At 41.9% G+C, this 24,694-nt stretch overlaps 2 protein-coding genes across 2 annotated transcripts in view; one reads left to right on the top strand and one right to left on the bottom strand.

The window, feature by feature from the left end:
- actr1a (actin related protein 1A) overlaps nucleotides 1–17,797 on the top strand; it is a 38,419-nt gene extending 20,622 nt beyond the window's left edge. Inside the window, exons 3-11 of the mRNA XM_033034032.1 lie at nucleotides 1,199–1,274; nucleotides 2,483–2,608; nucleotides 5,170–5,294; nucleotides 5,916–6,132; nucleotides 7,423–7,515; nucleotides 8,550–8,724; nucleotides 11,155–11,216; nucleotides 13,846–13,886; nucleotides 16,063–17,797. Of these exons, the coding sequence (XP_032889923.1) occupies nucleotides 1,199–1,274; nucleotides 2,483–2,608; nucleotides 5,170–5,294; nucleotides 5,916–6,132; nucleotides 7,423–7,515; nucleotides 8,550–8,724; nucleotides 11,155–11,216; nucleotides 13,846–13,886; nucleotides 16,063–16,165 (1,018 nt within the window). The 3' untranslated portion in view covers nucleotides 16,166–17,797. The remainder of the gene's footprint in view (nucleotides 1–1,198; nucleotides 1,275–2,482; nucleotides 2,609–5,169; nucleotides 5,295–5,915; nucleotides 6,133–7,422; nucleotides 7,516–8,549; nucleotides 8,725–11,154; nucleotides 11,217–13,845; nucleotides 13,887–16,062) is intronic.
- A 441-nt stretch (nucleotides 17,798–18,238) lies between these two features.
- The window catches only part of mfsd13a (major facilitator superfamily domain containing 13A), a 29,216-nt gene continuing 22,760 nt past the window's right edge, over nucleotides 18,239–24,694 (bottom strand). The window contains exons 8-9 of the mRNA XM_033034031.1: nucleotides 24,112–24,305; nucleotides 18,239–23,037 (exon numbers count right to left, since the gene is read on the bottom strand). Of these exons, the coding sequence (XP_032889922.1) occupies nucleotides 22,784–23,037; nucleotides 24,112–24,305 (448 nt within the window). The 3' untranslated portion in view covers nucleotides 18,239–22,783. The remainder of the gene's footprint in view (nucleotides 23,038–24,111; nucleotides 24,306–24,694) is intronic.

Here is a 24,694-nt window from a genome sequence, read left to right as displayed (position 1 = left end):
CCATCACGCAAACTATCCTCCATTCCATTGAAGGTAGACAAAAATGCTTGAGAAACTCAGCGGGTGAGGCACCATCTATGGAGCGAAGGAAATAGGCAACGTTGCGGGTCGAAACCCTTCTTCAGACTGATGTGGGGTGGGGGGGCAGGAAGAAGAAAGGAAGAGGTGGCAAGTGGTGGGATCACGTAGGAGGTGGCGAAAATGTTGGAGGATTATTTGTTGTATGTGATGGCTGGTAGGGTGGAAGGTGAGGACAAGGAGGACTCTTGTCCTCACCTTTCTTACGAGTGGGGGGATGTGGAGTGAGAGCACAGAGCCCTTCCATTGACTCCATCTACACTTAACGCTGCCTTCGCAAGGCCACCAGCATAATCAAGGATGAGTCTCACCCCGGACACTCCCTCTTCTCCCCTCTCCCATCAGGCAAGAGGTACAGAAGTGTGAAAACGTACCCCTGCTAGTTCAGGGACAGTTTCTTCCCAGCTGTTATCAGGCAACTGAACCATCCTATCACCAACTAAAGAGCGGTCCTGACCTACCATCTAGCGCATTGAGGCCATCAGACTATCTTTAATTGGACTTTACTGGACCTTATCTTGCACTAAACATTGTTTCTTTTATCCTTATTCTGCATACTGTGGACAACCTGATTATAATCTTGTACAGTCTTTTCGCTGACTGGATAGCACGCAACAAAAAACTTTTCAATTTACCTCGCTACACATGATAATAAACTATTGGCTGGGGCAGATTCTTAAAATGATATTTTGGGTGCAGATTATTTGAACGCCATGTAAAATTCAGCTCTGTATGATATGAAAAGTGACACAGCAGAATTTGCGATACAGAACTCACAAGCTTATGCAGTGGCGGACTGGCCAGGGTGTCAGCTTGCCTGATGGCAAGTGGGCCCCCTATATCTAGTGGGCCCCCTATATCTAGTGGCCCCCCTATATCTAGTGGGCCCCTGATGAAGTGGGCCCCTGATGAAGTGGGCCCCCTATATCAAGTGGGCCCCTGATGAAGTGGGCCCCCTTTGTCTCCTGGCAACCAATATGTTTACACCCAGTCCGCCACTGAGCTTATGCGTATTTAGTAAGTTTTTGATACTGTTTTAGTTGTATTGCACTAATGTTACAAAGGTAAAAATCAAAGCATTTTTTTAATTAATGTTATTTATGAACCATTTCTTGCATAGTGTGGGAAGGCCTAAGCATGTACGTGTTATGGCTGGTGCCCTGGAAGGTGATATTTTCATTGGACCTAAAGCTGAGGTATTCCTGTTTAATTTATTTCATTTTCTGCATATCTGATTGAATAGTCTGCTTTCTGAAACGCTTTGCCTATGTCAAGGAGCAGTGTTCCTATTCATTGTCAGCATTAACATTCCTGGACCAGATTCAGAAAAGAAAAGGGAATTGCAATAATGAGATGTTTTGGCACAACTGTGGTCTAGAATTGCAGAGCATCAATAAGACTAAATGGAAGAGATGTACATCAGGAAACAGGATAAACTTAATTCCGTAATTAGGGCGAGGGGGGACGAGGGGGAAAGGAGGGGCGCGGTGGGAGAGAGCAGAAATTAAACTTCCCAAAGCACTCAGGAGGAATTGTTGATCAAACATGCCCTAGCTTCACACAGACGATGGTGGATATATGGAACCAGCAGCCAGAGGAAGTAGTTGGGGTAGGTACAATAACAAAATTCAAAAGACATTTGGACGTTTACATGGATAAGAAAGGTTTAGAGGGAACGTGTAGGAAGGAACTCCAGATGCTGGCTTACACCGGAGATGGACACAAAATGCTAGAGTAACTCTGCGGGTCAAGCAGCATCTCTGGGGAAAAGGATAAGGTGACGTAACACAACCCAAAACATCAGCTATTCTTTTTGCTGCCTGAGGTTTAGAGTGATGAGGACCAAATGCTGGCAAATGGGACTAGCTTAGATAGAGCATCTTGGTCAGCATGGACAAGTTGGGCCGAAGGGGCTATTTCCATTGCATATGAATGTATGACTCTAAGCTCTTTACTAGAGGTTTAAAGCCTGTTTTAGTATGGTTAAATGGTTTGACCATACCTGAGACAATGCTGAGTAGTTTGGGTTATTATTTTTTCTCCATGCAAGTTCCAACTTGTTTTGGTGGTGGTTCCCAACACTGCCTTGACAATATATTAAGTCTTCATAAATCTCTTTGCCCCCACTCCTGTCCACTCCTCAACGAGCTTCCTCCATGATCTCCATTCCCTGGGCTCCTCACCTTTGTCCCACTCCCAGCAATGCTGCATGAATGTGCACGTCGGAGGAGTTTAAAGCAGGAAGATTGAAAGTGGAGCTAAAATGATCATCAACAGACTTTGGAGAAAATTAAGCAGGTGGCAAGCTACAATCGCAGCCATAACGTTCTCATTTCATTTTAGTTTAAATATTGTCAGCAAAGAAAATAAGTGTTTTTATTTAAATTCTGTCTTGATTGAATAGGAACATAGGGGCCTCCTGACCATCAGATATCCAATGGAACATGGAATTGTCAAAGACTGGAATGATATGGAGCGGATCTGGCAGTATGTGTATTCTAAAGACCAACTCCAGACTTTCTCCGAAGAGGTGAGGTGGATGTTCTCAGCGTGAAATCCTGTAATTCCCATATATAATATGTCGGGTGTAGGGGGAGTTTGATTTCCCATGTATCTGAATCTTTTAATGATACTCGCAAACGTTGCTTGCAAAGTCTGCAGTTTTAATTTGAGTTTGAATGCCAAAAACATTGAAAGTTATAAATACAGGCCCATCACCGATTTTCTGGTAACTGATGGTCCGGCACCTCCTTTAATCCGGACAAACAGTTCTTCACAGCTGTGGTATACGTGAGTGCCCCCTGTCTTCCCCATGTCTGTGGGATCCGTTTTTTTGTGTTTGCAAAAAAAAATCTGAGTGGGAGCATGTAAGAGCCTCAGGGCTGCGAGTTGCCTGCTTCCAGATCAAGAGAGTGGGCCCGGCTCGGAGACAGACGGAGAGCGCAGCACAACGGTCGCTGAACGGCAGCCGAGCTTGGTTCGCCCAGCGCTTTAACTTTATAAATTGTGTGCCAGTGACTGTGCTCTCGCCTCTCCCATCTTCTCTGGATATTATCATTATGAATTATTGTTACGTTACCTCTGTCGGCCGGCAAAGGGGATAATCCGGCAAGGCCGTAAAGAACCAATTATGCCGGAAAATCAATGGAGTTACTATTCGGTTGAATGAATGGCAACACATCAGATGACAGAATCTCTGTGTGGTTTGTCCACCTTTTCCAAGCATAATAAATGTTGCATTCAAATACAAATACAGAGCTGTCAAGTAGTACGGATTTTCTGTATTTTGTAAGGAAATGCGATAAGAATACGGATGTACGGAATGGTTTTGTAAAATATGGATTTTATTTTTAAATCGGCCCGACTTCCTGTTTCATCTTGCTGCTTAAAAAATGCAAGGATGTAAAAAGTCATATTGTAACTAAAAATAATAGCAGATTAGTATTTTACATTTCAGGATCTAGATGATTATTTTTGTAAGATTTGATCTGCCTGTCCCGCTCCTGGTTTAAACAGCGCTGTCAGTTTAGCGGGTGGAAATTTAAATGAACAGCCCTATGGGTTCTAATTATAGCACTACCAGCTGGATGGAGCACTATTGCCTTTACACATAGTGCTGTGGGTCACAGACTGTTCAGGGAGGGAGAAGGAGTGAGGGAGGGAGGGAATAAGAGAGGGAGGGAGAAAGAAAGGAAGGAGAGAGGGAGGAAAAGGGGGGGGAGAGAGGGATGTAAAGAGAAGAAGGAGGGAGAGAGAGCGAGGGAAGCTTCCAAAATGGCTTCTACATCATCATCTGGTGGTAAAAGCAGGAAGCAGTCGTTCAAACAGAAGTATACAAAGAGATGGCAATGAATGCACTGTCAAGTAAGGTGCATAGAAGACATGTCAATTGGTAGCTAAGTTACATGGGTATGACTGCACATAGAAAAGAAAAATCAGCAAAATGGCACCATGTAAAAATACTGCTTTCCTCAGTAAAATGCTGATTTTCAGGTATTAGAATACTGAAATGCTCTGACAAAACTTGGCAAATATGAGATTCTCAGGCTGATTGAACCTGGGCTATGCACCATTTTTTAAATCTTTGCTTCTTGCTATTTTGTCATGACTTTCTCGAAGATTCTTGATTAGAAAATATTATTATTTTTTTGCTGGCTGGCATTTGACAACTAACACAAGTAGTCATGGTTCATTTGAGAACAAATGTTGGCAGCTTTAAGTGCAGCATGTCTAACTCTGTGCTCCACACTCCAGCTCTGTCATACACACTTCAGCTCTGTCATACACACTCCAGTGGATTTTATTGGAAAGCTTTGCTAAATTCCTTGATCTGATTTTATGCATATAATTTCACCTCTTGTCTTTCCTATATCTCTCCCGCATTGTTACACATGTTCCTTATATATTTGCTGACTTTGCCTTTTGTTTCCCATTATTTAATGCCCCCCGCCCAGAAAAAGCGCTTTCTTCAACTAATGCAATCAGCTGCATTCTTCAAAGATTCTGTGCATGAATCTTGACTTTATTTTTAATACAGTCCTCCAGGGGAACATGTAGCCTCACAGCAGGAAGTACGTGTGCTGTTAACATTACTATGTGGACAATCGGATGCATACAGAAGAATGCCAATTAATCTGCCCCTTCAATAATTAGCTAAATTGGAAAGTTATTTAATCATTTACTAGCGTGTATCATTTACTACACTGAAATATCTTTGACTTGTGGCTGCCAAAAAATACCTTTCCCACCTACAGCAAAATGTTCTGCATGATAGTTCCATTGCCCTGTACTTCCTGTACAAGTCACAACACCCTGGTGTTCCTTTGTAATTGTTTGCCTTTAAAAAGTAACTTTATTGGCTTGACATAGTTGGCTAGGCAAAATAAATCAAATTAATTGTATTTTGCCTGCAAATGTAATCATTTGCTGAGTGGATATCCCCCCCCACCCCCCCCCCCCCCCCCCCCCAATTTTTAACTGAATCGTCAACTTTTAATTTTTGCTATTCAAATTTTGCTATATTTGTAGAGCAAATGAAAATCTATTTAATTGAAAAAGAGAATGACACATATTTTTAATTAAATCTTTCAGCATCCTGTACTCCTCACTGAAGCTCCATTGAATCCAAGAAAAAACCGTGAACGTGCCGCTGAGGTTTTCTTCGAGACCTTCAACGTGCCTGCATTGTTCATCTCAATGCAGGCTGTGCTTAGTCTGTTAGTATTTCATATTCATAAATATATTAATATTTGAAATGCAGTCTTCTGAGATTTTTTGTTGCCCTCCAAGAAAAGAAAGGATATGATTTTCATACGTCATCGGGGTTTAAGATTGTGAAAACAAGCAAATAGTTAGGATCTCAGAAAACTTCCTTACATCAATGTATTGTCATCATATTAAAAGCTTAATGGGGGTTCAGGCTAAAATATTCTTGCTTGGAAAGGAGCACTTGTCAACTGAACCAAGTTGGTATTCACCAGCACAATTCCTTTTGTTCGTCATTGCCTAAACTTCGTCCAAGAATGTGGAAGGCTTCCAATTGGGAGTAAAATCACTTTACAAATCCTTTTGGCGTTTTAAGGTAGGAATATGCAGTGAAAGTTAAAATCTGACTTAATTTAAATCAAGTTTTACCTGAATCTTCTCGTATAACTAACCCAGGGAAGGGCTAAAGGCTAGTCTTGCTATCAAAATATGTTTATTGATGGATCCCCCCCAAAAAATAAAATTCCTTCTCGGAAGTTCATTTATTGTCGTATTTCATCAGCTTATCAGACTTGATAAACAACATGTTTGTCTTTCTTGTAAATGTGTTTTTCTGCTCTACTTTTCTGAAGATATGCCACAGGTAGAACTACAGGTGTGGTGTTAGATTCAGGAGATGGAGTCACACATGCAGTTCCTATATATGAAGGGTTCGCGATGCCACATTCCATCATGAGGATTGACATCGCTGGGCGTGACGTGTCTCGCTATTTGCGCCTCTTCCTTAGAAAAGAAGGATATGATTTTCATACGTCGTCGGAGTTTGAGATTGTGAAAACAATCAAAGAGGTAAACATTTATATTTGTTTTGTTTTACTACCAGGATAAATGCTATTTGAGCTGTGAAATTGGATGAAATGCTGAGAATACGTTGCTAACTAATAATACAATTCAATTTGCCTCCATGGCTAAGATCGACCAACAATACTGAAAGCAGACACAAAATGCTGAAGTAACTCAGCGGGTCAGGCAACACCTCTGGAGAAAAGGAAAAGGTGACGTTCCGGGTCAGTCTCGGTCTGACCCGAAACATCATTTATTGCTTATCTCCAGAGATGCTGCCTGATCCCGAGTCACTCCAGAATTTTGCATCTACCTTCGGTATAAATCAGCATCTGCAATTCCTTCCTACATATTAATGCTGAAAGCAGATTGAATCTGAGCTTTCTTACCCTGAACATAGGTTTTGTTTTTATTGAAGTCCACTGCAGTTTAGAACGAGTAATTGCATAAGTCTTTTACTTTTTATAAAATTAGTAATGAGTCTTTAATGTAACATGAGCAAATCGTGAATTTTGTCTTTGATATTCAAACGCCAAATGGTAAAGCTGCTGTCTCACATTCCCAGAGACCCGGGTTCGAACCTGAACATGGGTGCTCTATGTAGAAAGTTTGTACGTTCTTCCTGTGACTGCGTGAGTTTCCTCCGGGTGCTCCATTTTCCAAACATATGTGGGTTTGTAAGATAATTGGCCTCTTTAAATAGCCCCTAATGTGTGGGGAATGTATAAGAAAGTGGGATAACAGAACTAGTGTGAACGGGTGATCGATGGTGTGGACCCAGTTGGGCAGAAAGGCCTAATTCCATGCTATATCTCTAAACTAAAACTTGGTTAAGAGATAGTGTCAGAAGGTCAGTTTAGAAAAAGTCATTTTGTAGGGCGACACGGTGGCACAGCAGCAGAGTTGCTGCCAGAGACCCGGGTTCGATCCTGACTATGGGTGTTGTCTGCATGGAGTTTGTACGTTCTTCCCGTGATCTAGGTGGGTTTTCTTTAGGTGCTCTGGTTTCCTCCCACACTCCAAATTGGCTTGGTAAATAAATTGTAACGTGTCCCTAGTGCATAATGTTGAGTGCGGGGATCACTGGTCGATGTGGACTCGGTGAGCCGAAGAGCCTGCTTCCGCGCTGTAAATTACACTAAACTAAAAGCCCTATTGTCTTCGTCTATTAAAGAATGTCCTCATTTTATCGGTTCTTTCTTGGAGAACCAAGGTTTAAAATTGTTACTTTAATTTTGAATGCGCATTTGACCGTTCTGGGAAATGACTTGCAAATTTATCTTTTCTGTTTCACAGCGTGCCTGCTACCTGTCAATAAATCCCCAAAAAGATGAGACTCTAGAGACAGAGAAAGCCCAATACATTCTGCCTGATGGGAGCACAATTGAAGTAAGGCACCATTCTCAACTCGTGATTGCTAAACTTGTTTGTTCAGAACACAATAAGAGGCACAGATTCAACCCTGCAGGATAATCCATCTCTACAATAGATTACAGAGGCAGAATCTGTGAATAATTTAAACTAAAACAGTAGGATGTCGCAACACAAACTAAATTTTATTTTGAGTACTGCCTTGCATTCTTTAATTAAGCAGCTTTGTGCTGGGCCCGTTTGCAAGTGGAGGAATAGTGGCCATATTATATGACCAGGACGGCACAGTGGCGCAGATGTAGAGTTGCTGCCTTATGGCGTCAGAGACCCGGGTTCGATCCTGACTACGGGTGCTGTCTACGGAGTTTGTACGTTCTCCCTTTGGTAAAACCAATTGTCAATTGTCCCTAGTGTGTAGGATAGTGCTAGTGTACAGGGTGATCGCTGGTTGGCGCAGACTCGGTAGGCCAAAGGGCCTGTTTCCACGATGTATCTCTATGGTCTAAAGTAAAGTCTATTGGAACTGTGGTGTCAATGAAATATTTAAATGTTGTACAACCACAAAGCAATTTTATTCCTCGGTGTTTATTTTCAGTTTTCGACATAACTGGCAACTCTTTGCCTCCTTTCTCCTCCCCCATAACTAAACTAAGTATTTTACATCAATGCACATGACTGTTACATCAGATCTTGCCTTTCTAAGTCTCCATGTGTTCATCATAGTGCCCAGAAAAAGCCCAAGGGTTTTATTCTACATTGCTTATGTAATTACATACATTTGCTGCACAGATATGAAGTTTACATCCATGAGCACCATTGGATTTCTGGCTAGTATATTAGATCCTGATGGAAATAATTTGCTTTAAATTTTTCCAGATGTAATCAATAAATGCATTTCTACCAATAAATTCAGTTTCTGGAAACATTTATGTCTTAAATATGCAGACATAACTAACAGCATTCTGACCAGAGTGAATGTTCAGAGAATTACTTATTCTATTCTGGTGATGTCCTGTGTATGGCAAAAAGGATGAGCAGATATTTATTTGCAGATAGGCCCAGCGCGCTTTCGTGCTCCGGAGCTTCTGTTTCGGCCCGACCTGATCGGTGAAGAGTGTGAAGGAATCCATGAAGTCTTGGTGTTTGCAATCCAGAAATCTGATATGGACTTGAGGCGAACACTATTCTCGAACATAGTTTTGTCAGGAGGCTCAACTTTATTCAAAGGTATGTTGTCGAATTGGGCTACCTCTATTGTAACTGCGTCCTTTTTATAAAAACTAAAACTAACAAAGTGCTGGAGTAACTCAGCGTGTTAGGCAGCATCTCGAGATCATGGATAGGTCACATTTCTGGTTGGTACCCTTCACAAATGCATGCCTTTTCTTGTCAAATGCACCAGATTTAAACCAAAATATTGAAAGTCTAACTTGCGGCAGTTTTACAGGCACGTTAGGCGCAACAGCAGCAATTAAATACACAATAAATTATCAGTTTTTCTAAGTAAATCAGACAATGCGAAAACCAAAGATAGACACAAAGTACTGGAATAACTCAGCGGGTCAGGCAGCATCTCTGGAGAAAAAAGATGGGTGGCTTTTCGGGTCCGGGACCTTTCTTCAGACTGCAGACATTCATGAAAGGAAATTGTCGGCTTATTATTTGGATCTTGTAGTCTGTAATTTTCCCCTGTGTGGATGATTCATTAATGCAAGGAAGCGTCTGGAAGTACACAGTGCCATCCACTGGGTTTAATTAGTGTAACTAGAGCCTCTGCTTTCTTGGACGTTTAGAGAGTTGGCATGTCACCAAATACTCTTCACAAACTTCTACAGATGTAATGTAGAAAGTATTCCGACTGTTGGGATGGCAGTTCCAATGCACAGGAACACAAGAGGCTGCAGAGAGTATTGAACTCAGCCCGGGTTCATCACGAGCACAGCCCTCCCCAACATTGAGAGCATCTGCCTCAAGAAATGTATCATTAAGCATCCCCATAAGGTCATCCATGATAGGGGCAAAATTAGGCTATTCGGCTCATCAAGTCTACTTTACCACTCAATCTATCTCCCCATCTTAACCCCATTCTCCTGCCTTCTCCCCATAACTGCTGACACCCGTACTAATCAAGAATCTATCTATCTCTGCTTTAAAAATATCCATTGACTTGGCCTCCACGGCATTCTGTGGCAGAGAATTCCCTTTCAGAATTCCAATGCCCTCTTCTTGCTGCTAACATCGGGCAGGAGATAAGCCTGATATCCCACACCCCCAGGTTCAGGAACAGCTCTCCAACCATCAGGTTCTTGATTTGATCTGCACAACCCCCTTGCCCACTGTAATGGAAAGCTGCAGACTACATCTTACACTACGATGGAGTTGTTTTTCAATTCTGTTTTACACAAACGTCTTTATTTTTTGCACATTTTTCTTTTCACTGTCTTAGAGAATTTACGTGCAATTTATGTATCATTTATATTTTGCATGTGCTTTGAGTCCGTGTTGCTTGCTGCAAGCTAGTTCTTTGTTGTACCTTTACTCACTGTACTTGTGCATATGACAGTAAGATAGACGTAAAATGCTGGAATAACTGGCAGCATCTCTGGAGAAAAGGAATTGGTGACACTTCGGGTCGGAAGTCCCACAGAAGAAGTCCTTACACATGTGACAATAAACTTGACTTGAGATACAAGAGACTGCAAGTATAAATTGAGTATAAATAAAGTATAAACACTTGAGTATAAATAAAGTGCTGAAGGAACTTGCAAGCTGAGTTCCTCCATCCCTTTGTTGACTTGACTTCTGAATTCTCAGGAGTCACCCCTGGCTAAAAATTAATGTTGTTCTTAAAAATGGCAGTGGTTATTTTTTTACTGGGATCGGAAGGCACAAACAAAGGACAGACAACATGGGAGAGGAAATGTGATTAAATTGTAAAGCCTTCTAGCATAGATGTAAAAACACAAACAGATTCACATTGAGAAATTGTGAGATATATTAGCTTATGAAGCATGACTCCATTTTGTTTACACAATTGCAGATCTGTCTTTGACATTGCCAAAGTAACAAGTACAGGAAAAGTAGGTGAAGTAAGACACTGCCAGTTAAATCAGACAGGTGGTTCCAAATGCATAAATCTTATCTGTCTATTTATAACTGCTGCATTATCTCATTCATTCCACAATGTGCTACAATAACACAGGGAGGTGGGGGGAGGGGAGCAGATACAGCAGGGGAAGGTTGTTAGAAGTCACCTAAAATTCAGTCTGTTGTTTGAAAATCACAGGTAAGAGACAAGTAAGACAGAGGTAGGTTTCTATTTCAGTGATAATCTGTTGAGTTTGAGTTTAGTTTATTGCACATGTACCGAGGTACAGTGAAAAGCTTTTGTTGCGTGCTAACCAGTCAGCGGAAAGAGAATACATTACAATCGAGACATCTGCGTATCACTTATTCTGCTACTGAATGTATGATTGATTTCTGATTAGATTTTGGGATATCTTTCAGTTGTTGATGGATCTGTGTGCATAGTTTGTCACTTTCCAAAACAGATATTTGATTTATGTCACTAGACAGATATAATATATATCTGAAAAATCTGTTGCTTCCTTTCACCTTTGTTGCCAACTGTTCTAAATTATTTTTGTTAAACCACAGGATTCGGTGACAGACTGCTGAGTGAAGTAAAGAAATTGGCACCCAAAGATATAAAAATAAAGGTATTGTTACCTTTCACGCTAGTGATGATTTTAGTTTTGTTTGTTTTAGAGATACAGCATGTACACACGCCCTTCGGCCCACCGAGTCCACCCCGATGACCGATCATCCGTTCTCACTAGTTCTATGTTATCCCACTTTCTCATCCATTCCCTACACACTCGGGGCAATTTTACAGAGGCCAATTAACCTACAAACCTGAAAGTCTCTAGGATGTGGGAGGAAACCTACACCGTCACAGGGAGAATGTGAAAGCTCCACACACACTGCACCCAAGGTCGGGATCAAACCGGGTTTGAGACGCTGTGAGGCAGCAGCTCTACCCTCTGTGCCGCCCTGGTCTCACCCTGCAATTTGTCTCTGGTTCCTAGGACAAACTGAAAGTCTGAGCGACTGGTAAATTGAGTCCATGGTTCACCATTTATTAATCCTTGGATTGAATGATCATCCCAGCTATACACAGATTAGTAGACACAAGGAATTGCAGATGCCGGTTTATTATTTTTTTTAAAGCACAAAATGCTGGAGTAACTCAGTGGGTCGGGCCGTATCTCTGGAGAACATGGATAGGTGACGTTTCAGGCCTGAAGAAGGATTCCGACCTGAAACGTCACCTTAACATGTTCTCCAGAGATGCTGCCTGACTCGCAGTTACTCCAGCACTTTGGGTCTTTTTTCATACTCATATTAGTTCTTGGTTTCCTTCAATAATGTTCAGTGAAGACCTGTTCAAATCCATAGGTCTTAATACTTGATATTCTACATACGTCATAGATTTGACCTCCAACTTGTCTCTCCGAAATCCCTTGATAAGTTTATTCAAGTAAACAATTGTAGTTGTTTATGGTTAAGCTTTTTCAAGTGAGATCTTTCTGAAGTAACCCTTGGTACAATGACCTCCTTGTACAATAGCTCATGATCCCTTCAATCTCTGTTAATCCCCTAACCTTCATTGCACACATCTGTTATCATAATTGTCACATACTTGTATCCACAAGCATTTCTTAAACATAACACCTGGAATGAAAAGACAGATCAGATTCTTGCTTGAGTCAGTACAACACCTTCCTCGTTGTTCTGAAGAGTCCCTTGCTTCACAGTATAAAAATGTTTCATGATTCAGTCTCAATTTATTAAGGATGCCCGACATACCACCACACACAATGCCTCTGCATGGACTGTCTTATTCTCCCACGTCTATGTGCATGCACATCCACAGTTTCTTCTCCTGCCTTTTTTTTTTAGTTTTTCAGAACAAAGGGACAGGAATAATGCAAAGGCATATTGATGGAGGAACTCGGTGGGTCAGGCAACATCTGTAGAGCAAAATGGACAGATGACGATTTGGGTTGGGACCAATCTTCAGAGTCCCGACTTGAAACATCATCTGTCCATTTCCCTCCATGGATGCTGCCTGATCAGCTGAGTTATAGAAACATAGACAATAGGTGCAGGAGGAAGCCATTTGGCCTTTCGAGACTGCACCGCCATTCATTGTGATCATGGTTCATCATCCACAATCAGTAACCCGTGCCTGCCTTCTCCCCATATCCCTTGATTCCGCTAGCCCCTAGAGCTCTATCTAGCCCTCTTTTAAATCATCCAGTGAATTGGCCTCCGCTGCCTTCTGTGGCAGAGAATTCCACAAATTCACAACTCTCTGGGTGAAAAAGGTTTTAAATAGCCTCCCCTTTATTCTTAGACTGTGGCCCCTGGTTCTGGACTCCCCCAACATTGGGACCATTTTTTCTGCATCTAGCTTGTCCAGTCCTTTCATAATTTTATTCGTTTCTTTAAGAATCCCTCTCATCCTTCTAAATTCTAGTGAATACAAGCCCAGTTTTCCAATCTTTCCTCGTATAACAGTCCCGCCTTCCCGGGGATTAACCTCATGAACCTACGCTGCACTGCCTCACTAGCAAGGATGTCCTTCCTCAAATTAGGAGACCAAAACTGTACACAATACTCCAGATGTGGTCTCACCAGGGCCCTGTACAACTGCAGAAGGACCTCTTTGCTCCTATTCTCAAATCGTCTCTGGAGTTCCTCCAGCAGTTTGTTTTTTGCTGAACATTCCAACATCTGCACCCTCTTGTATCCAAAAAAGGCAACACCTTCAGCCCCTCAAGCCCAGTGCACAGTTAGACTGAATGATTTGTTTGACCCATATCCCTCTAAACCTTTACTTTCAATGTACATGTCCAAGTGTATTTTAAGTATTGTTATAGTATCTGTCTCAACCACCTCCTCTCCATATACTCATCACCCTCTGTGTAGAAAAGGTTGTCCCTTGGGTTCCTATTAAATCCTTCCCCTCTCACATTAAACTAATGTCCCCTGGTTCTTGACTCTGGGTAAAAGACTGTGCATTCACTCTAATGATCTTGTATACAATCAGCCTTGTGTTCCATGGAATAAAGTGCCAATCTGCCCAACCTCCCCCTATAGCTCAGGCCTTCAAGTCCTGGCAACATCCTTGTAAATCTTCTCTGTACTCTTTCCCGCTTAACAATGTCTTTCCTCAAATTGAAACTCCCGCCCAGAAAATGTTGCAAATTAGATCTTGCGGACTTGTGTAGGCATTGCAGTACAATGAAATGGTTTATCCTTTCTGTATATGTTTTCTTGTAGATTTCTGCTCCCCAGGAGAGGTTGTATTCCACATGGATAGGGTAGGTACTCATTGCTGCATCATGACATCCACGATCTCTGCTTAAAATGAACAAAGTATGGTTTGGTAATGCTCATGGTGGGGGAGGCATGGTTCACCTGTTGCTGCCTTTACTGAACAACAAAGGCTATTGGCATCTTCTGAAGTACACGGTGTTGAACAGTATCAGAACAGTCGGCTGTCTTGTGAGGGAAGATCATATTGATTCTCCAACATATGATCATGGCTGATCCATACCCCGATCCAACTCCCCAGGCCCACTTTACGGGCCGGTATCTCGACTCCCCAGCGGCTTAGGTGGACAGTTCCGGTACCGTTCGACTCATCTCGGAGGCCGTGACCTCTGTTGGTCCGGCAAAGCCACCAATGCCCTAGAACCAAGGGTGCTGCTGGAAAATCAGTGGCGGACCTGTATTCACAAAGAAGTGCAGATGCCAGTATACAAAAAAGACACAAAGTGGTGGAGTTACTTAATGGGTCAGGCAGCATTCCTGGAGAATATGGATAGACAACATTTCAGGTCAGGGTCCTTCTTCAGATTAATTGTGTGGGGGTGGAGGGAGGAGAGAGCCTTGTATTTGTGGAGTGCCTTTTTAACATGTAGATGAGGGCAGGTATGGAGACAAAGGAACTGCAGATACTGGCTTACAAAAAAATACACAATCTGGTGGAGTTTTTCAATTCAATTCAATTTATTGTCATTTGGACCCCTTGAGGTCCAAACGAAATGTCGTTTCTGCAGCCATACATTACAAACAAATAGACCCAAGACACAACATAATTAACATAAACATCCATCACATCGTTGTGATGGAAGGCCAAAAAAACTTATCTCTCCACTGCACTCTCCCCCCCAATGTCAGAGTCAAAGTCAAAGCCCCCGGCTGGCGATGGCGATTGTCCCGCGGCCATTAAAGCCACGCCGGGTGATGCAAGGTCGCGCACCGGGTTCTTGGTGTTAGAGCCCCCGGCGGGCGCTCGCAGTCGCGCGGGGCGGTGATGTAGGCCCCGCTCCAGGAGCCCTTCAACCCCGCAACTCGGGCGGGAGAAGTCGCCGTTGCGGAAGCCCCGAAAAGCGGTCTCCCAGCAGGGACCCGCGGGCTCCCGGTGTCACTGTCCGCCAGACCCGCAGTTGCAGCCACCGAATCTCCGGAGGTCGGGCCGCAGCAGCGTCCACCACAGCTCCACCCGCTCTGGACTCGGCCAGCTCCGCGACGGTGAGGTGAGTAGTCGGCACCACAGCACCCGGTCTTCCTGTTGGAGGCCGCTCCTCGTTGCAGCCCCAACGACAACGGAGACCCGACAAAGAAAAGGTCGGGTCTCCCGTGCAGGGAGAGATTTAAAAGTTACCCCCTCCCCCCCCCACACATACCCCAACAAAAAATAACAAAAACTACATAAAAACATAGACATAAAATAATAAAAACGCAGACGGACTGCAGAGGCCGCTGCTGACGAAAGTCGCACCGCCCACCGAACTCAGCGGGTCAGACAACATCTCTGGAGAACGTGGATAGCACCTGTCCACACTCTCCAGAGATGCTGCCTGACCCACTGTGTTACTGCAGCACTTTGTGTCTTTTTGTTTGGAAGGAATTGAGTTGGGAGAAACCAGTCCCACCCAGCTCTGACAGTGTCCAGGTGGGGCAATAATAATAATGGAGAGATAATTTGCTACAGTCACGATATTGTTCATGGCTTTGACAATGGTTTATCAGGGTGTTAATCTGATGGGAGGGATTCAAACTATTGTGGGAAAGCTGCATATTGATTTGGGCAATGGTGAATTCATGGAGTGGAAAAGGAAATTAGTTTAGTTTATTATATTGTCACGTGTACTGAGGTAGTGAACGTTTTTTTATTGTGTGCTATGCAGTCAGTGAAAAGACTTTTCATGATTGCAATCAGGCTGTCCACAGTGCACAGATAAAGAATAAGGGGAATAGCGTTTAGTGCACGATAAAGTCTGATTAAAGATAATCCAAAGAATTGCAGGAAGAGAAGATGTTTTATGAGGAATTGGTGGTGACAATGGTAGCGGCACATGTGCAAGTTTTTAACTATAAAGATTTGGCAATAAAAAATAACAATATAACCTTTTTTTAAAGTATTATAGTAAAATCAATACCCATTGAAGAATACATTTGTGTTAATGTTCTTTCAATGTTTGTTTTCAGTGGCTCTATCCTGGCATCACTTGACACGTTCAAGAAAATGTGGGTATCGAAAAAGGAATATGAGGAAGATGGGGCCAGAGCAATCCACAGGAAAACGTTCTAAAGTACTTGGCAGAGTCTGTCCAGATGACGTGATCTTGCTTGTCTGGGTATGGTGTATGCCTGTGAGAAGGTGAATGTGTGTACATGAGAACATGGAGGAGAGAAAAAGACTGGGTTTTGGGACGCATGTGATCAAGACAAGAGGTTTCAGTCCATTTCAAGTGTTTTTCTATTTCCCCTTCCCTTTTCCTTCTCCAATTGCATTGTCATTCACAGCTAACATACATGTCAAACCTATTACACTAAACTATGGCAAGTGTAATTTGGCTACATCCACTGACTTGATTTTGTTGGAGGCTTCAATGATAGGGCAGAGCAAGGGATGGAGGAAAATGGAAACTGTGGTGTCTGCTGTGTGACTATTAAAAGCGTGGTATGAATGGGAATTTAAACTGGCTTTTGTTTCTATTTGCTTTTGAGACTGGTAAAGGATTTATAACCTGTTGTGCGTAGACAAATTGCACGTCCCTGAATTAAAAATATTAGCATAGCTCAGTATGAAGAAAATATATATATCCCAGCGCTTTAATGTGTCTCCCGTAACATATACTGCCTGTGCGTCCACTAGATGGGGTGTTCACCCCTGCAGGCTACAAGCATTTAGTGCTATTTAATCAAGTGCTCAGGGAGAGAATGGACAAGCAGGAAACATTCATTAGGAGCAACCCCCCTGCGTGTTAATGTTGTGGCATGTAATATAATTTAACTTATTTGTTCTTCTGTAAATGTTTCAATATAAGCCGATACCAACAAGTCATGAATTCCAACGTCAAACGTTGATTGCCACATGCAAACAATTGTTACCAATAACAGGCACAAAGTGAATGCATTGCAACTTAAAAGCAAGGATCAAGTTGTTCAGATTGCTACTACAGTCATTTTCAACATCACTCTGGTTTGCTGAACTAATGGTTGAAATGAAGGGATACAAAGTGGCTGCACTTGTTTTTAAGTATTTATTCACCGCTGCAGGGGTTGGGGTGGTGGAGGGAGAAAAGCAAGCGTGGAGTTGAGGATAAAGTGAAGGATATTGCCGTTTAATCTCAAATCACAAATCACGAACTAAATTCATGCCTGTGCCGGAGAGCCTTCCTGTTTGAAAACACTCCTCAGTGTTTAGCATGAAAGGAACAAAATAGTGTTTTATTTTAAAAGGGAAAAGTTTAAAGCCTTGAAACTATAGTGCCACTTGTACTAGTGACACTAATCCACAGTGGAGAAGTAAACCACGTTTTGTAAGTGCCAGTCGTTTATTTTAACTGTGCAGTTGTTAACCTTGACTGCAAAGGGAACTGCTGAATGCTACTGAACTGGTTCTGCTCAGTAAATGCAGTAAAACACTTTATTTTACTATGTAGCTTTCATCTGAGTGGTAGACTTGTTTGATTTTGTTTTTAACCTAAGCACATATGTCTTGGCAAGTGACCAAAATTGACTGAAGACCACTGCTTTGTCTCGGCTGCTGTAGAGCTAGGTCCCTGTACGATGGTAACGAATGAATAGGTCCATTCCGACAGTAGCTTTTACTACATTGTCATCCAATGTTTTACCATGCAGACGTATTGCAAACTGTGCTGCCACGTGTTGGCACTGGACGAGAAAATGTTAATAAAACAGTTCAAAAAGCCTGGGATTATTTTGTTGTCATTGAGAAGATAGAACAGTGCAACACAGGAACGGGTTCTCCAGCACATGTCTGTCGCACATTATGCCTAGTCAAACTAATCTCATCTGCCTGCACATGATCTCCATCCCTCCTTATCCAACTGAGGCGAGGACAAATGCAGCTGAGCATAAAGGCGAAAGCTGGAAGAGATTTTCCACACAGGTTAAAGGCATGTAGAGTTTTATAAATGGGTATTGGATTCTAACATCTTAAGATGATCAGCGAGGCTGGCTTCAGACTGTATACGCAAGTGGATCTTCCGTAAAATGGTTAACAGGTAAATCTACAGGTGAGCTAAGAGAGAAATAATTTCTGAGCATAAGAGGGAATAGATTCTTTAAGATAATTTCAGTAAATATAATTTTGATTAGCACATTTAAACCAAAAGTTAAAAACATTAAACTCAAATTAATTCAAAATATCTTTAATTAGGAAGAGAACCACTTTAATTTACATGCTTTTACTTAACACAGTATCATTTAATAAGTAACACTGAGAATTAAGGTGGCACAGAATCAGGTTTAGCTGGTGAGGAACCTCTACAGAAACCTGTTCATAATCTTAAATTTGGTACATTCATCCCAGTTAAGGCAAATATTTAAATCAGGGATCAAAATAGCAAACAATTCTTTTGTTCTGAAGTTAAATCAACATGGCTGTTAATTTAAAGCAAAAAGCAAGTACAAATGTTTTAAAACAAACAAGTCTTCATTTTATTGAAAGCAAATGTATACTGGAGTCCTGAAATCAAAGCAAAGTTGACGAGCCAAGCCTTTATTTAACCTGTAATTCAAAGGGTTTTTAATATACTGAAAATAAAGGTAATGAAACTTACCAGCTCAATGCAGCTTTTGGGAAGCAGGTCAATGAATGTTGACACTTCTCAACATTTAGAAAGTTAAATATTGAATGGAAAAGCAGCTGGAATACATCTCAATTTATTTTCACAGGGTTCCTTTCTAATATAATGGAGGTATAACGCTCATTACTCTGTTGCAAACCATGGGAGGGGTCAGTAAAAAGCAGGCAACTGCAATTACCCCTCAACTCTGGTGTGAAGCAGGATGATAACGCTGCAATATAAACTCCAAGCAAAATATTCACAAATCTTTTGCTGCAGAACAGGATCAGAGACCAATTCCAGATTCAAAGCACAGCTGAAGCTTCCAAACTGGTACCAACTCTTCCAATGCAAAACAGGCTCAATGAAGAACCTGTGATCACATTTTCTCTTCCATTCCAGTAGACAGAATAAACTCCACTTCTTCAAAAGCAATTGGGAAGAACAAGGCAAATCATCTATTGGAACTCCTGACTGAATGCCTGACAAAGAGTCCATTATTTAAGCCAAGAAAATTACAAGGTTAGCCAATAAGGGAGAATTAAACCAGTTACATAACCACAATGAAGAGTGTCAAGAGACCAGTTTGGAAGTACAATAAAGTCGTGGCACATCGCATCTAAGACCTTATTCAATCATTAACACTCTCGAGAGTGAAACTGGCTTATATATTATGGAGATACAGGAAAAAGAATTAATTTTGAGCTAGAGTTAGCAAGCCCTTTAAATAAAACAATCTCAAATAATATTTAAAAGCAGGCAAGTAATAATACTTGAAAAAGCACATAAATGATTAGCCTAATATAGGTCTTTAAGATATTTCTCTGTGTGAAACATTAAGTAGAAGCTGCCGGTATAATGCCTATACTAAGTGACAAAAATGTAGAAATCTCATAGGGAATGGCAGAGGAACTAGATAATAAGGGTGGATGGGACAAAATATGCTACACGAACCCTTAGCCACTATCTCTCGTGTTACTGGCTGTTTAATCAAGGGAGAAAGGAATAGAGGGTTCATGGTGATAGATTTAGAGCAGGAAAGATGGCAAGATTATAAAGTGGGGCATCAATGCCAGAATGGTCTGAATGGCCAGTTTCTGGGATGTGCATCCTGGTGGAGTGCTTATGACCATTAAAACAATAGAGATGATCAACTGATCCATCACGCCTGATGTGCTTAGAAAAGCTGGATCATAACAAGACATTTTCTCTTTAAAAAAGGACAAAGGAAGAATTCTGTGGAAAGAATACTTACGTAGGAGTTTAAAAAAATAATTTATCCAATCTTTTCCAAATATGGTTGCCATTTCTGGAGAAGTCTGTTGCTTTTCTACAAATCATAATTTTGGCAAAGTTAACCACCTTTAGATGGCAAGCATAACATTTTAAACATTGACAATAAAACCACACCGAAACTAGTTTACCATTCACGATATCTCCACAATTTAACATTTCACACAAACCACATTCAGCTTCCTTTGGAAATATTGGAAACTCCACCATATGATGTGAAAGCCTCAACACATTCTGCTGTGATTGCAATAGTGGCCATTGCCAGATATGATGCTTATAAATCTCACTGCTTTAGAGTATATCTCAAAGCATGGCATGCACAAGCAGTGAGCGTTCACATCCTGGGCTGATAGACTGGAGGGTAAGGAGTGATAGAGATAAAGTGCGAGATAGGAGTTACCAGTCCCAGCAGCGAATTTGATTTCTCTGTAAAAATCTATTGTGCTAGAAGTTCACAGACCACTAGCGGCCATCAGACCGTCAGCTGCTGAGTCTTGGGATAAAGAGCAGATTGGTTCCTTTAACTCAACGGCCCACAAGGACCTTCAGGAGGAGTGACCTTGCTGTGTGGGGAAGGTTGACCCGAGGTGTAGCACTTGAGCACCTCACCACAGCGGGAAAACATTCAGGTTCAGGAACAGCTCCTTCCCAACGACCATTGAACACATAAAAACTTCAAACTGCCTTGGTTGCACTAGGGATTTCGTGCTTTGTTTTTGTCTTTTGCACTATAATCTTTTTTTTTTTTTAATGTTAGCACATTATTAAGTACTGCGCTTACAAATCTGCGATACTGCTGCTAGAAAGAATTTCATTGTTCCATTTTGACAATAAACGCACCCTTGACTCTCTTGAAAACAGAGCCTGGAGTGCTGAGGGAAGTGACAGACATGGGTTGGCGTGGAATGATGTTGAAGGGGGTGGGGAGAGGGAACAATGCATCCATCCATTGTACAAATAAGAGAGTTTTAATCTCATGTTAACATCTTTAACATCATCTTTGATGTTTGAAACAAACACAGAACTCAGGAGCAGGCTTTGAATATATTTTCAAAGGACACAATGGGAACTTTAGCTGCCAAGTCCTTGAATAAGAAGCAAGCACCTCAGCTGGGATTTGGTTGCACCCTGTGTAATGGGATAGAATGTGACACTGGGGATTTTGGAAGAACCGATTAGTCAGCAACATTCAGCTGGGCAGTTCACCCCCAGCACTTAATGAGACAGACATGTGCGGCAACACCATTTTAGAAGATTTGCAGTGGTATCTGACTAGTAGCCACAAATACAACAGGAGCACAGAGGTTCAAAGGGCCGAATGGTAGCACAGTTTAAAAATACAAATAGGATGGGCTAAATGCAATGGGAGAAAGGACAGGCGAGGAGAGGGACATCGGTTCGCAGGGCAAACAGATGGAGACGCCGGCTGCAACAGACTTTTATGGCCAGTTAGGACTGAAACAGCACCAAAACCTGGCGACTCTTGCATAGAGATTCAGTGGGCTGGTTTGATGCACTATGTACTTAACCAGGGATTGTACTTATGTATGGGAATATCCTGATCTGTAAGCAAAAAAAAAAAAATGACTATCTTGGTACACGTGATAAAGAAACCATTGAACCATTGACATGGCAGAAAACATAACAGGTAAAAAATAGAAAAGTTTAAACTATAATATGGGGCATCTGGCATTATTAAAACCTGGAATTGCTTTCATTTACTGCAAAGCTTTGGCATCAGGGATGACCATTTTTTTTCCATCAAAGATTTTTGTCTGTGGTAAAAAGAAGTATTTCCCCATTGGCCACCAGGTGGCAGCATTGGGTACATGTCTAGAAACAAAGAACTGTCGATGCAAAGACAAAGGTGCTGGAGTAACAAGGTTTCGACCCGAAATGTTGCCTATTTCCTTCGCTCCATAGATGCTGCCTCACCCGTTGACTTTCTCCAGCATTTCTGTCTACCTGCTGGAGTAACAAATCAGGTCAAGCAGCATCCATGGAAGAGTTACGCCAGCACTTTATGCCCTTTTTTGGGCACATTTCTCCCAGTTTAAATACAGTTGGATCCAAACTTCTGCCCCAACAATTGGGCTCCGCTGACAACCCTGGAGTCTTTGTGCTGCTACAGCAGTTTGCACATCCACTGAATTTGAAAAATGTCGGAAAAATTGAATTGCCACGGTTTATGACTGGTGAGCCCTCCATCAAGACTGCTCCTTCCCATTTTACAGAGGTGGGCACTGTAATGTCTGTGAACTTTAAACAGCAAGAGGCAAGAGGCCAGAATCGAACTCACTTCATCATGCATTGCCCACCCAGTTTCTCTCTCTCTCTCTCTCTCTCACACACACTCAGTACAATGAAATGATGCTAGGTTACATAACAAGAGAACAAATATCAATGATAACAATGCCATATCTTTTGTGCAACATATTTACAAATGATTTGGTACAAAAGTAATAGTGGATCTATATTCTGATAAAATTCACAGCACGGATAAAGGACAACAAATTTGGATCTTGTGCACGTGTAGATTATCAAACTGTCCTTGGCTTCAATGTGACATGTGGACCTCTTGTAAATCGCAAAGGCCAAGTAATAAAATTAAAAATTGGTTAGGCACATGGTGTCTTCTTAACTATTAGTCTTAATAGAGTTCGAATTTGCTACATGATTGAAATCTGTTGAAGTCCAGACAGACCGAACAGCAGCATGTTAGTCCTCTGAAGGTTTTCACACCCTGAGCAGTAGAGTCGTCAAAAGTCAGGTCACATCTGACGGAGGCGGACGGATACTGGAGGCTCCAGGGTGGCGGTTCACACCGCTTTAATGTCCAGCAAGCCCTCTTGGTGTGTGTTCTGTCTCAGTGATTTGATGGTCTGGAGTCGTTTCCCGTGGAGGTTGAATTGAGACCAGGCGAGAAGCTGCAGTACTCCGCACGTTATGGGAATGAAGACCAACAGGTAGAAGCATCCTTGGCGGACCGCTTTCATCCAGGCTGTATTTGGCTCCCCCACCGGCTTTGTGCTCACAATATCATGTAGCGCGTCATGCTGGAAGATGTCATATCCTAAACAGGGCAGATCACAACACAATAATTTAACACACAAGCCATACAAAAATACTGACCTTACCCGGTTTGTTGCAGACAGCTTTGTAGCCTATATCAATGGGGACAACCACAAGCAAAAAGAAAATGATCTTACGTTTACTCTAATCTTAGTAGTGCAAAGTCCATAATAGTTTGACACTGAGGTATCAAGGTGCAAGAGCCTGATGGTTGCTGGGAAGAAGCTGGAGGTGATGGGTCTTAGCTTACTAAGCTACATTCAGAAAAGGCTTCTTTTTAAAAAAAGCAATGAAATTGCTGTGTTTCTAGAGTAACACTTTTCCAGTACAGGTAAAGTGGCAAACATCCTGCATGTAGAAGGAAATCAGAGAGCCATCAAATAGAAATAAGGAGAATTCCAGGTATAGCATCAATCGGTATAGTGTTCACAGGCCTATTATACTGTTGCAGGTAAGAATTTATTTACTCCATTGTTGATACATAGGACTATCAAACACTTTTGACTTGAATAAGTCACAAGTCATGTCATAGGAGCAGAATGCATGCATTCGGCCCATTGAGTCTACTTTGTCATTCAATCACGGCTGATCTATCTTTTCCTCTCAATCCCATTCTCCCGCCTTCTCCCGTAACCTTGGACACACGTACTAATCAAGAACCTGTCAATCTCTGCTTTAAAAATACCCAATGACGGCCTCCACAGCTATCCGCGGCAATGAATTCCACAGATTCACCACCCTCTGATGAAAGAAATTACTCATCTCCCTTCTCAAGGTACATCCTTTTATTCTGAGGCTGTTGCCTCTGGTCCTTGACTCTCCCACTAGTGCCTCTCTGCTGGGCACAACGTCAGAGTAGAAGAACAGCTGTACATGGAGCGGTGGCAGTCAAAACGCAGATTGGTCAGGTTAAATGACGTACATGATAGGACATGTTTAGAGGGTCATGGGCCAAACACAAGCAGGTGGGTCTAGTGCAGATGGGACATGTTGGCCGGTGGGGAAGTTGAGCCGAAGGGGCTGTTTCCATTCTGTGAGATTCTATGATTCGATAATTGAGAATAGTTTAAATTACCTGTATAAACATACAAAAGCCATGTCCCAAATAAGGGGGCAAATGTCTGTCCGGGTTTTGTCACCAAGGCAACCATTCCAAATAGCAATGCCGACGCTGCCTGTTTCCTCTTGTTCATCACAAAGTCTTCATCCACTAGGTCAGAGATGACCAAGTTCAAAAGCTTGCAGGTCCCCTCCGTGAATACACGATTACTACAAAGCAGCACAAGAGGTTGGAGAAATTAATGGTCAGTGAGTGAAGCTGGCAAAAAAAATGTCAGTCCAACTACAAAAGCAATTGATAAAAACTTTAAATCCTTAAACATTAGGAATTGACATACAACTCGATTTGTGGAAATAATAAACTTTTCTCTTAACTAATGCATAATCAAAGTAATGAATATGAAACCCAGTCTTTAGAAACCTAATAGACAGTGTCTCTTTTCCACTCTATAGCCTTTTATAATAATGTTTTCAATAGTCCATAGGGCCAAATGGATCAACGTGCATTTGTACACCGCCTTTCAGAACTAAAAGAGATTTTCACAGTTAGGTAGTTTTATAGGTTGTAAAATATTTACTCTAAGCACTAGGGGTTGTTA

The sequence above is a fragment of the Amblyraja radiata genome, chromosome 15 (genome assembly GCF_010909765.2).
Source record: "Amblyraja radiata isolate CabotCenter1 chromosome 15, sAmbRad1.1.pri, whole genome shotgun sequence".
Taxonomy (NCBI): Eukaryota; Metazoa; Chordata; class Chondrichthyes; order Rajiformes; family Rajidae; genus Amblyraja; species Amblyraja radiata.
Note: the sequence above shows the minus strand (reverse complement) of the source record. Positions and strands in the feature narration are given on the sequence as shown.